Raw genomic sequence first — 13,003 nt, 5'->3', positions numbered from 1 at the left:
TGTTTCTCATCAAACGTTCAGTCATATCTCAAGAATGCTCTGATTGCTTTGACCTTTAGTGGTCCGCTACACATGGAACAGTGTTTACCATGTAATTAAGAATGTACAATGGCACACCAAACAAATGTTTTGTATATGCTTTATGTGCACCTACAGATGTTCAGGGTTTGCTGTAAGCAATCTTCCTTTTTTCATCTTTTAAGGCAGTTGTCTTGAAGTCATTTTGCTTTTTGATTGTACACTGATCAATGACGTGAAGCAAATGAAGTGAAAGGCATTGCTGTTTCTGAATTCTTGTACTTTCATATGCTCTGAATTTGATTAATCATACTTCTCGGCTATAATGAACATGTACAGTATGAACACATTCTGAAAAATACTATATCCTACATTGTTTTTTTGTGACCAGTGGTCCTTGACTTATGACGTAATAACTTTCTTGGTACCTGTTGCAGTTAAACTGTCAAATGAGGTGTCTAGATTTGAATCTGATGCTTTCTCAGCTCATCTGGCCTTATGGGATAGACAAATGTCAACTGGTTCCACACTTCAGAATCACAGCAGATGCAGCGGGTCATCTCGGTGTTGTTCACCTACTGTATCATGAGTATTTTGGGCATTCTACTTATTTGACTTGCCTCTAGAGAAGTATGCATATTCAGATGTAGGGCATGTCCATGAATTTGACTTACCAACTGACAAATGAAAATGACTCACAGCCTTTGATGTCAACAACAAAATCTGAACCTGACACATTATTTATTTCTACTAAATACCATTGTTTTACTGTAAGCATTTATACATTGTATTTCACAAGAGTGCTTGTCTATTTTAATTTCATCATTGAGATTTCCAGAAAGTACCTGGGTCAATGGCATATAACAGTGTCCATGATAAATAAAAGAATAACAAAAAAATATATATTTTAAATCTAGTTTAAAACACGTGGAAGAAATCTTTTTATTCAAACTGGTTTCATTTGGTTTTCAGAGTATTTTTTAGATTATGAATTATTAATTCATTTAGAAATAATTACCAATTACAACCTTTACTAACCTTGCCTTTTCATAAAATGCTCAAATTATCTGACTTATTGACCTTCTTCACACATGAGGGTCTGCAGGTGTCATCTTTTTGATACTGGAGAGAATAAATCAACTGACCTAATTGTATTGTCACCTATTTTTCCAGGGCATACATTATTAAACAAATAATGGAAAGGTTCTGCTCATGCAATGCCCCATCTTTCAGGCTAAGACTTGAGAACTTTTTTTTTTTTTTTACTATATATATTGATTAGTGTTGATGTGTGTAAGGTCACGTCCCCAGTCTAATGTGGTTTCAGAGATCAAAAAACAACAACAACAACAACAACAAGTGAATGAATGAGATACAGTGTCAGCTTCTTCTGATCTGACAGTCTCCTGCTTTCTATCACACTGCTCGCTTGTTTGCATGTGCCAATTGGTTTGTTCATTAGTGACATTGCCGGCTACCCAATCCACTGTGTAAATTATTAAGCACATTCTCCTATCAGAGTTTATTGTTTATTGTCTGTTGGGCTATGGCCAGTTGTCGGGATGGTGTGGATGGAGTCAACACATTTCTGGGTTTGGTGTTCACATCGTGTGTCACTATCTAGTGACACAGAGTAATCAGGCACTGCCTGTGTGGATATCGACTATAATTAAGAGGACGGTTGTTTGTAAGTACCTATTGTGCTTTAAATACATATTGTGTTTGTAGAGCTAATGCATTATTGGTATCGTTTCATAGTGTGATTATTGAAGGTCTTTTACATATTGTAGTCTATCTGTAATATATTGCAGCATCTATATTGTGCCTTTGAAAGTTCACAGTCAAGGGCTTCTAAACTAAAGAATTAGAATTAATTTTTTATATCCAATTGGTTGAATATATTAAAATTCTGTATTCCATAGACAAATTTTATGGTACTTTGTCTAAATACTTTGAAAACAAAACAGTAGAAATTAACCTCAAACATTTTAAATGCTAAAACTGAATTTAAGTATCACAAAAATGTAATATACAGTATGAAAAATGTATATTTATATAAGTGGGCGTTAAATGATGGCAAAGGGAAATGAGCACGCACAATCAAAAATCCAGTATATACTAGTATTATGATTCATTGAACATGTATTTGGTATTGTAGCTTTTCTTCTTTTCTGTTTAATCTGCAAAACACAAGAGCTTAATAGGGTAGAAGTTTACCTGAGCTTACTTGCATAATTCAGTTACTATTTGTAATATAGAATCTATCCATTTTTTTAATGTAAAACAGTTAACATAGAAAGAATGCCATCTTCAGCTCGTTCATCATCCTTTCTCCATTTTAACATAAACTTTCCAGCACAGATGATTTGCTGCTGTAGACACTTTGGACCGTTTTCACTCAATTCTCTAAATTTAAAAACTGTCAAACATGTTCATCATGTGTTTTAACCGAAGGTGTAAAAGTGATTTAACATAGAACGCATTGCTTATGTGTCAACACAAGTGTGTGGTCTTGAATTCCTCCACAAAGCAGAGAGATGAGGAGGTTTTAACCTTACTCAAACGGTGCAGGCCTTCATATTTCTACCATTTCTGGTTCTTTTTCCACCCCAAAATAATTTTATTGAATGTACTAAAAACAGAACATTGAGAAATATCCCACGGCCTCTGTCTGTTTCAACTCTTCTGTGTTGTTCTGCTAACTTCATTCTGATTCTGGTTTTCAAGATGAAAGTCTGGCATATTTGAGTGATTTTATCTGTGAGTTTTCCCCCTCTAAGTAACTGGTGAAAAAGAAAGACTCTAAATTGCTATGCACCAGGTTTCCACCATATTACCATATAGGACTTATGGATTTGATGCTATTGCTGTAGTCTAACTCTCTCCATCAGTGTTTGTGTGGCCCACGAGGCAGAGGAGAGGATGGGAGGACCATGTTACTCCAGCATCCACTGCCTAAGCCACAGAAGAGGATAGCTGATGAAAACCAAATGTGCCATGGTGTTCACTGGCTTTGATTAAACCTTCACGCAGAGACAGATGCATCCTGATCGTGAGTGAGGAACTGAACTGCTGCTCAGAGGTCACGAAGGAAAGAGATTCCACTTCGCTAATGTAGTTTTGCCCCACATACCCACATTACCCCTCCCAAATTGTATCTATTTATGAATTGCACAACTTCTGGGAAATGTATTCCTGCCTTTGCCCAAGCCGTGTCATAGCGCATTTCGTGCTGTTTGGACATCAAAGTGCAGTGCAAGAGGAAATTGGGAGGACCACCTCACAGAGACAAAGCAAAATAGCATGCTGCGGCATATCAGTGTTCCCTTTGATGCTGTGTGTGTGTGTGTTTTACAGAGAGCCCTTTGAGAGCCACATTTGATATGCATTCTGCATGGAGTCCATTAGGATATTACAGTTTCATCAGCGGTGAACTAAATGTTTCCATATACTCTGCATTTTCCCTCTGGTAAAGTGGGATCTAGATGTTGGGCTCAGGTACAACTATTTTGCCCCCCAGCTAGGGCCCCTCTTACTGTAATGCTCACATATCGCTGTGCAGACCACAACACTGCACAAAAGAAAGACCACAAATAGCTGTTTTTCATGTGTATGATTGTGATGTTCTGCTGTGTAGTGGATCAAATGGCAATAATTGGCCTGTTATTCCATTGCCTTACAGGTCTGTGTAAAATAATGTGCTTTGATGGCGCACTACCTGAATCAGTAAATACTATATGATAATAAAAGCTGTATATATTATATGAAAATAAAAGCTTTGTATTGCAGCTCTGTCCAGCTGCCCAACCTCTGGAAGAGAACTGTCCTATAGAGGAAGAGCTCAGAGAGAAATCGGCTGTGTCACGGCAACCCAGCTCCGATTATTACAGACAGATCACTGCACACAAAGCCATGGACAGTCTTAAGGTGAGTTTTATACGTTTTTGAAAAATAATACTGTATGAATGACAAAGCATATACCATTACATCTGTTTTACAATTGACCCTTCACAAAGACCCACCCCCCTTCGTTACTGTTGCTGTCCGACAAGCCACACATCATGTTCTCACGCAGTGAAAAATACATCGTGGAGCAAAGAGAAAACTGATTACACACCAACAGACAAAACAGAGCAGGTTACTTTTGGTATGAAACAAAGTCTCAGCTTACAAATATGCTCATTTTTTAAGAAATTCAAACAATGAATACCATTTTGTGGCTCTTTAATTTGTCGTGACAGATCCCTGTAGTACCTCAGTTCAAGTGGCACGTGAAGCGATCATCTGCCTCTTTACTAGTTATAGCTTGAAATAAACATGAATGAACATCAGAAGGTCTTGTTTCAACTGTGGAAAGATGTCAATACACACCATTTTTCAAGTTCAAGTCCACCGACTAATCCAGTCTGGTTTGTTTGTCAGACAAAAATGGCAGATTCTGCGTTATTATTGGTCAGATTGCCTGTCAATCCAACTCCCTGCGAAGGGTCAATTTAGTGACCTGTTTCTCTGCTTAATTCCTACATAGGTAGCTGTCTTCTAAGGCAGCATCCTAACCGCGTAGCACTTCATAGAACTGATTTCGAACGCTATATGTGGAAACAACTCCATGTTAGCATAGTTTGTTGTTAGCATGTTGCTAAGCTAACTATTCAACACTCTAACTAGTAAAAAACACACTTTATTGATACATTTTGGTATTGAATGGATTTTTAGCTTTATACTGTAATTATTACATTTGTCTCATTTTGTCCACTTTTTTCCACTGAGCATGCATGTAAATACTGACTAAAACCCAAAGTATAATTTAACAGGTGTTTTTACGCGTACGCTAGGGTATGTGAAATAGGTATAGGGTATGTGACAGACTTTTCTAACTGCTCACTGTATGCTTAGCTCGAACATGCATTTGAATACTTGAATTTTTTTTGCACAAATTAGTTTGTCCACTAGGCAGCAACACTGTTCTGGCCTGTTGTTTCACAGTTGAAAACAAACAAATGAAGCAAAACAACAACAAACTACAGGAGACCGCAACAAGATGGCCGCATTGACGAGCACTTGTGTGAGGGGGTTAACGGAATTGTTCGCCTCAAAAATTATTTTTAAGAAGATATTTTGAAGAATGCTGGTAATCAGAAACAGTTTGTTGGTCCCCATTGACTTCCATAATAGGGAAAGGAATGCTATGGAAGTCAATGGGGACCAACAACTGTTTGATTACCAGCATTCTTCAAAATATCTTCTTTTATGTTCAATATAAGAAAGAAACTTATGCAGGTTTGGAACGACATGAGGGTGAGTAAATGTTGACAGAATTTTCATTTTTGAGGTGAAGTATTCCTTTAAGAGATACCTGCAGCTCTAGTTGAAATGAGTAAAAAAACATTTATCTGTTTGTCATAACTTATGGAGCAGACACTGGAAAAGGATGAAACTTTCTAGTTGAGTATGTGTCGAGTGCCTGTTTTTGCACACTCTGTCACATAAAGTATACTTTGAATGGCTACACGTCCAGATGTACACATATGCTTGCAATTGCATCAAAACTGAAGTATACTTTGGGCTTTAGAATGTGGCTCAAATGATGCTTTAAAATGTTCCCTTCATGGGGGCTTTGGAATAGAAATATTATGACAGAAAAGTGTGCTTTAAAGGATTATAACTGGCTGTGGTAAGTGTCCATTTTCAAATGGCTGACTTTCCATTTAATTTCAATCCCACCAGCATCCTGAGACAGAAGATTCCCCTCAAGCCCGTTACCCCCCTTCAACACTTTCACCATCTCCTCCCCCTTCCACCACTACCCCCTCGCCTCCATCTTCTACCTCACATGGGAACGCTTTCCAGAATGTCCACATGGCCACTTCAGGTGAGAAAGCCCTAAGGGGCTGTTTAATACCTCTATTGCTCTTGTAAGTGTATGTTCTGCAATCCTGACAGAATTTTGTGGCCACTGCTGTCACCATTGACTCGTCCTTCCTTAATTTCACTTGATGACTTAATTCCAGTTCAATGCGTAATGGTAATCAGCCTATGTGAATCTGATCAGAACATAACTGGAAACAGATGAGAGTAACAAATGATGTTCTTGTTCTGATTGTCATTGCAGTGGTGAAGAACCTTAGTTCCAGTACGGCTCCGAGTAAGCCAGTACCAGAGAAAGGGAAACTGTTTATGGGAGAAATGAAACTGGGAGATGTAAAATCCATTGCCAGCCTTAAGAAATCTGGATTGACAGCAGATTTGACCGTTTCAGTTAAGAAATTTAACATCCACATTCTCTCATGATCATTGAATGTAAGGTTGTCTTCATCACACTAGCAGAATACAGTTGTCATTCCTGTATTAGAATGCTATATGGAGTTACATGACAACTACATTCTATAACCGAACTGATTCCCTTTAATTTTCAAGACTTACCTTCGTCTGAGAACAGAAATGTACTGGGTAACTAGTTGTTGTGTGATCACATCAAACTTAATCGCTTTACACTGGACACAATTTATTTTTTACATTTTGAGATCCATTAACTTATGGAGATGGACAGGCAGAGGTTTTAGATCCAGTTGTTGTTTTCAACCAGAGCAGTTTAGTTTAGTGATAAATCCACCATACACTTTACATTTCCAGTGTCATGGAATTCACCGTCTTGAATATTTACTACATTCACTGTCGGTATGGTTGCAGCCATTGTTCACTATAATTAGCATAAAAATGTACAGCACACACATTTACAGTAAAATCCATGGTCCTTTTTGTTAGATTTAAATTTTAGATTTAACTTTTTCTATATTGATATGAAAAAAAAGTTGTCTTAGTAAATATGGTTGTCAGTCCATAAACACTAACCATGTGAATGGTTAGTGACTTGAACTTTTAAGAAATGTACTTAAGCACTTTAGCATATATGCAGATGAAAACTGCATCAAAAAAAAAAAAAAGAACTTCAACAGGTTAATTAAGTTCTTGATTTGATATTAGTCAAGCATGATAGTGTTGTTTTTTGTTTTTCATGTACTTAAGTGCACGATTTGAACTACAGTACTTGCCAATACATGATTAGGGTTGGGTATCGATTTACGATACCGGTGCCAAATCGATACTTTTAAAACGGTACCGGTGCCTGAACCGATACTTTTTTAAAAAGAGCCACATAAAAAACAATGGATAACATTAAAGAACATTAAAATATAAAAAATAAATATACCATTCACATGCTCCTTGGATGCTCTCATTTCCCAAGTTGTGCTTCCCTTACTCTAAGGCTAATAAATGTATTTCACGATCTGGGTCAATATTTAATACAAAACAATATTTAATACAAAACCACACATAATGTTTCTACTGTATCTCTGTCAATCACTCTGATTTTTAGTTCAAATGAGTGAATTGACTGAGTGCTGTCTATCACTGTCTTTAATCAGTTCTGTGAATTACTGTATGGTATGCCACATGCACCGTAATATGTTTTATATTAAATATTACATTTTCAAATGAAAATAGCTAATGATCGTTTTATAAAGTATGCGTTCAGTTAAGGGCTAGATTTCCGCTGGAGGAAACAGCTGTGGTGTGAGCGGTGAACGCAGCGAAAACTTTACAGTAGATGGGAAGCCGATTTGTCCTATGTTTGAGTCATGGTCTGCGGAATTGAAGAGCGCGCTGAAAGACGGGGAGGAGACGAAAAGTCTCCTGCCATTTTCATATGAAGTTTAAAGAGGACTGACTGAGGCGATCATGAATTTGTGTACAGTTTATGGAGCTAATCGCTATAGCCCCGCTAAAAATGGCCTAGCGACGCCCATGCGTCTTACGTCCATTTCAGAGAACCAGGACAAATATTTCAATCGATCGCTCAGGCATTTAAGGCTTTGTTTACACTGCAAGTCTTAATGCACAGATCCGATCTTTTGACCATGCTCGTTAGAGGTAGAATTCTTTAGTGAAATAAAGATGATATTTATTGAAATGAATTCGAAGGAGAGAGAGAACGAACGAACGCATTGTGCACAACAACGTGCGAGCGAGCGATTGTGAAGCATTGCAAACAAGCTTGTCGGTTTAATTACAAAAACTGCTAAGTTATCGCCTCGTTGCTGAGAAATATATGTAGCTTTTAGCTGTTGTATTTTCAAAATTCATGGGGCGGGGGTTGAAAACCAGCTCCTGAATGTGCAATTTCTAAAAAGTTTCCATCTCAATAAAATGCGAGCGCATACAGCACGCCGGCATTAAAACGCCATTAAAAATCTTTGAGCAAACGTGTCGTCCTCGCATTGGGAGTTCCGTGGAAAAAAATCGGATCTCGTGCGGGTTTTTGTGTTTACACGTGTGCAACAAATTCCGATCTGTGTCAGATGTGAGCGAAAGATCGGATTTTTTGTTCCAGTGTAAATGCAGCCTAAGTGGCACCGAAATGAGGCACCGAAATCTGCGTTCTGATTCGGTTCTAGTACATACCAGTTACATAGGTAAGGGTTCAGTACCCAACCCTATACATGATTGATTGTTCTCTTTTAGAATAAAATGGTGGTGTTACCGACTGAGGAGGCTAATTTGTCTGACATTGATTACCTGGTACCCATGCATGATGAGAAGGGCAGACCTATAGCAGAATGGAAGAGACAAGTGATGGTACGACAGCTACAGGCCAGTTTATTTGACCAAGAAACCCAGAGGTTAAAGGTGGGCTACAAATATTGCATTAAATGTTTTAAATGTAATACATAGATAACAAATCTAAGATGATGTTCTGACTGCACCTCTCTCCAGGTTGACTTTTAACTGGACATTTTGTCTTATTTAACAGGAGAGTGGTACTAGATATACAAAGATGGACAGTTGGAGGTACTCCCAGGCTCACAATGCCATCCTGGGTCCATTCGGAGAGCTTCTAACAGAGGATGACCTCATTTATCTAGAGAAGCAAATTGTGAGTGTCTCGATGCAAAAGAACTGCGAGCGTTACGAAATGGAGCTTGCTCGTCTGGCCGAAGAACTTCGAAACATTCTTCCGGCACCCATCGTCAACATCACAGTCAACACCCAGTACAAGAACTCTACACAGACTCCCTTACCCGTTTGGTGCAACCGTATTTCAGGCATTGTGAAGAGTATGTCATTGCTTATGACCAACCTAACAGACCAGCCCTACTGCAAAATGCCAAACACAGAGCTTGTGAATGTCTTCTCTCAGCCATCAGAGAGGAAAGCCTTCAAAAGAGGCAGGAGGGAGAAGATAGAAAATGAGATTCAACAGTTTGGGGTCTCTGTGAGGAACTTAAAGTCCAACTTTGAGAATCAGAACGATTCCTCACAAAATGATTCAGGGATGACAGAATCATTGGGTGAACAAGAGCAAGAACCAGTAAAAAATGGTTCAGATGAGGTCTCTCAAAACCAAGAACAAAGACCAGAGCTTGACCAGATTGATGATTCATCTATCGACTATGTCATCAGTGATGCCATGGAAAGTACAACCCTGCGCAAGGAACGTATTGTGGTCTTGTTCCTGGGTCACTGGAAGAAGTCGGCTTATACGGTGACCTTGAGAAATGCTCAGAGAAAGCAAAGCGTTGATTCGCTGGATATATCCAAGAAGCCCAAGTGTGAACGCAAAGCTAGCTTGGATATCTCTCCAAAGAACGCCATGGAAAATGGCAAATTGGGGCACTTCTTCAAGCAGAGAAGTGCCATCAATAAGATGATTGGGAACTGGAGAAGCATGATCTCATTTGTACCGTCGCGGCAAATCCGAAGACTCAACCGGCAGCAGGCAATTTACTCACCTGAGCAGTTCCTGCCCCGTGTGGATGGATCTCCTGTCGACTACGACACGCTGACACTCGACCTCTTCATGCTTGGCTACTTTCACATACTTGAGCTAGATTTGCCAGCAGATGAGAGGAAAATGAGACACTTGCTGTGCTTTGAAGTGTTCGACCATGTGGGGCGTTTCACCTGGGAGACTGTGCGTGATTTTCACAAAGCTGTAATTCAGGACATTGAGGCGGGGAACCGGGAATGGAAGGATGGATTTGAGGACATTAAAGTAAAGTTCTTTAGAGATGGATCAGGCCAACCAGAGCTTGAACGTTCAGACAAGACGACAATGGTAGAAACGAGGCCTGTGCCTAAAGTCATTATACAGACGCCTACCCCAGATGAGAGCGATGTCCTGAAAAATAATGCAGATATTAGTAGTCTGACTAATGAGGAGATTTGCAAATATATAGACCGTAGTTTTGCTTTCTGGAAAGAAAAGGAGGCTGAGATATTTGATTTTGAGGAATGACAATAAGCCTTTGGGGGGGGGTACATAGAGATTCCTTATTATCTTTAAATATATGTATTTTTTTGCATTTGATGTAGAACTTGTACCAATATTTATACAGTTGTGACATGTAAGGCATGCTTTTGCCATTTATTCTCCAATTTTCTAGGAGTGCAAGGTAGAAGACTGCCATAAACTGAAGTGTTTGTCTTTTTGTCAGAATTATCAGTATGTGATTTAAAAGGATTTATATGCCCTTTTCTGTTAAGTTTTTGTTACTCCTTGAGAATCAGATATTTAGAGACTTAATTTGCACCAATATTGGAGGCTGCTTACTCTAATGATTAAATAAATGATCATCTGACTGTTTACTCCTATACAGAAAGTTGTGTGCATCTCTTTAAGAGCAGGTGGGAGCTTAACAGTACTATTTAGATTCTGAGTATAGCCCCAACCCCCCCCAGAATGACTGGCCTAAAAATAGCAGTGTGAAAGACAAGCATGCTGTCCTAGTGACTCTGCAAAAGACAGTGTGTCCCCCATCTTAGACAGCAGCAACAGAAAAGTCTGCCTTCTAAACAAGAACTGTGAATAATGTATGATTTCTGCTTTCATTCACGAGCAGGTAAGTTCAGTTCATGTTTTCTTGTTTTGTTGTGTTATAAAGAATTGTTTAACATCCACTGTTGTTTTGCCAGTGATATATTTTTGTGTGTGTTTTGTGTGCAAATTCTCTCTCAGGCAAAGAAATGAATCTTGAATGGTAGTAAATTTCATTCTCAGAATTATACTCTCCCAGTGTGCCTATCAGATATGTTGTCTTTGGCAAGAACCTGTTTTTTAACTCCGGCGATAATCGTCTGATAATTTGACATATTGATGTGCTAACATGACTTAATTCTCTTCCAATTTGTTTCTGAAATGTTCTGGCTGAAAATGAGAGGCTCCACATTGCTATGATCATGAATGTCGCAATCGGATTGCATGTGACTGATTATACCCATTTGTCTTGTCCTATGTAGGTAAACACTGAAAACATCTGTTGGCTGGCCCTGAATGCATTAAGGCCATAGGTCAAAGTGTCGTTATGGTGCGTAATATAGACGATCTAGACTTCTGCCTCTCTTCCCATCCCCAGAGCATCTTAGAGGGCCTGCGCTCCCTCTGTTCTCAACGCAAACTTGTGGATGTCACCTTGAGCGCTGGTGGACAAGATTTCCCCTGTCACCGGGGAATCCTTGCACTCTGCAGCCACTACTTCTGTTCCATGTTCTCAGGAGATTTCGTGGAGAGCATTGCTGCTCGTGTCGAGCTTCATGATGTAGATCCCAATGTGTTGTCATCCTTGTTGGACTTTGCTTATACGGGGAAACTCACCATCAATAAAAACAATGTTGAGGGACTCATCTGCACATCCAGCCAGCTCCAGTTCCACACCGTCCGTACTGTATGCAGTCGATATCTGCAGCATCAGATAGATGCCACAAACTGCTTGGGAATCCTTGAGTTTGGCGAGATCCATGGCTGCCCTGAAATTGTCGCCAAAGCATGGAGCTTCCTCCTTGAAAACTTTGAGGCAGTGCAACAACATGAGGAGTTCTTGATGCTGGAGAAAGACAGGCTGGTGGCCTGCCTGAAGGATGAGGATGTGCATATAAGGGATGACCGGTCTTGTGTCGAGGCTGTTTTGGCCTGGGTCGGGCATTGTAGAGACAATCGGATCTGCCATCTGCGAGAATTGTTGGGCTTGGCTAAGCTTTCCCTCCTCACAGAATCCTACCTCACTGAGAATTTGCTTAAAGAGCCATTGGTGCAAGACTCACTAGAATCCAAAGAGTTCGTAGAGAGAATATGTAGAGAGGTCAGACAAATCTCTTTTATATAGAAATTTCTTAAACATAATGTTCCGTACAACAAATTATTATTATTTTTTTCCTTCAGAAACGAGAAATGAAAGGAGGTGAGTCAGAGCAGAGAGTGAATCAGAATGCCCTCAACCTGCAGGAGGTTTTATTTGTGATGGGTGGTCGCTCGCTGGATGACTCAGATGATGAAGATGAGGATGAAGATGAAGACAGAGATAGAAGGTTGCACCCCAGAAATTGTGGTTTCTACAACCCAAAGCTTGGTAAGGACAACTTCAGCTGACACATCAACTTTATTTTCCAATTTATAAAAGAAGAATTATGTTAATGCTCTGATGTGCATATTACCGGTCAAGTTTGAACACACTATGGAGTAGAAAGGCTATAGAGGTTGAATAGAATTTTGTATAGAATTTTGCTGACAAATAAATGGATGCTTCGATGCAAGTAACAGAGAAAGAGCACACATTGTTCATTTACATATACTACTTGGTTGAATGTCAGCAAAGTTACCCTTTAACTTATGTTTATCATAATCCTGGATATCTTTCCATCTAGAAGATTATGCCTAAAGGGATAGTTCACCCAAATATGAAAATTCTCTCATGAAAAATCCTCATGTCGTTCCAAACTCGTAAGACCTTCATTCATCTTCGGAAGACAAAGGTATTTTTGATTAAATCTGAGAGCTTTCTGACCCTGCATAGACAGTACTGCCACTGACACGTTCAAGGCCCAGAAAGGTAGTAAAGACATTGTTAAAATAGTCTATAGTCTATGCAGTGGTGTATAAAGTACCTGAAAGTCATACTCAAGTAAAAGTACAGATATCTTACCAGAAAAT

General features: G+C 39.2%; 2 protein-coding genes across 2 annotated transcripts in view; both read left to right on the top strand.

The window, feature by feature from the left end:
• Positions 1–3,929: 3,929 nt before the first annotated feature.
• On the top strand, positions 3,930–10,769 carry LOC107694115 (espin-like protein). The gene is made up of 5 exons (XM_016493716.1): positions 3,930–3,945; positions 5,746–5,890; positions 6,131–6,276; positions 8,542–8,706; positions 8,831–10,769. Exons 1-5 carry the CDS (start codon positions 3,931–3,933, stop codon positions 10,313–10,315), a joined length of 1,956 nt encoding a protein of 651 aa, XP_016349202.1. The 5' UTR covers position 3,930; the 3' UTR covers positions 10,316–10,769.
• Positions 10,766–13,003, top strand: part of LOC107694118 (kelch-like protein 30) — a 6,029-nt gene continuing 3,791 nt past the window's right edge. Inside the window, exons 1-3 of the mRNA XM_016493721.1 lie at positions 10,766–10,919; positions 11,317–12,155; positions 12,236–12,422. Of these exons, the coding sequence (XP_016349207.1) occupies positions 11,382–12,155; positions 12,236–12,422 (961 nt within the window). The 5' untranslated portion in view covers positions 10,766–10,919; positions 11,317–11,381. The remainder of the gene's footprint in view (positions 10,920–11,316; positions 12,156–12,235; positions 12,423–13,003) is intronic.

This window comes from Sinocyclocheilus anshuiensis, unplaced genomic scaffold (assembly GCF_001515605.1).
Source record: "Sinocyclocheilus anshuiensis isolate Anshui unplaced genomic scaffold, SAMN03320099.WGS_v1.1 scaffold1530, whole genome shotgun sequence".
In the NCBI taxonomy this organism is placed as follows: Eukaryota; Metazoa; Chordata; class Actinopteri; order Cypriniformes; family Cyprinidae; genus Sinocyclocheilus; species Sinocyclocheilus anshuiensis.
This window is presented reverse-complemented; position numbering and strand designations above follow the sequence as displayed.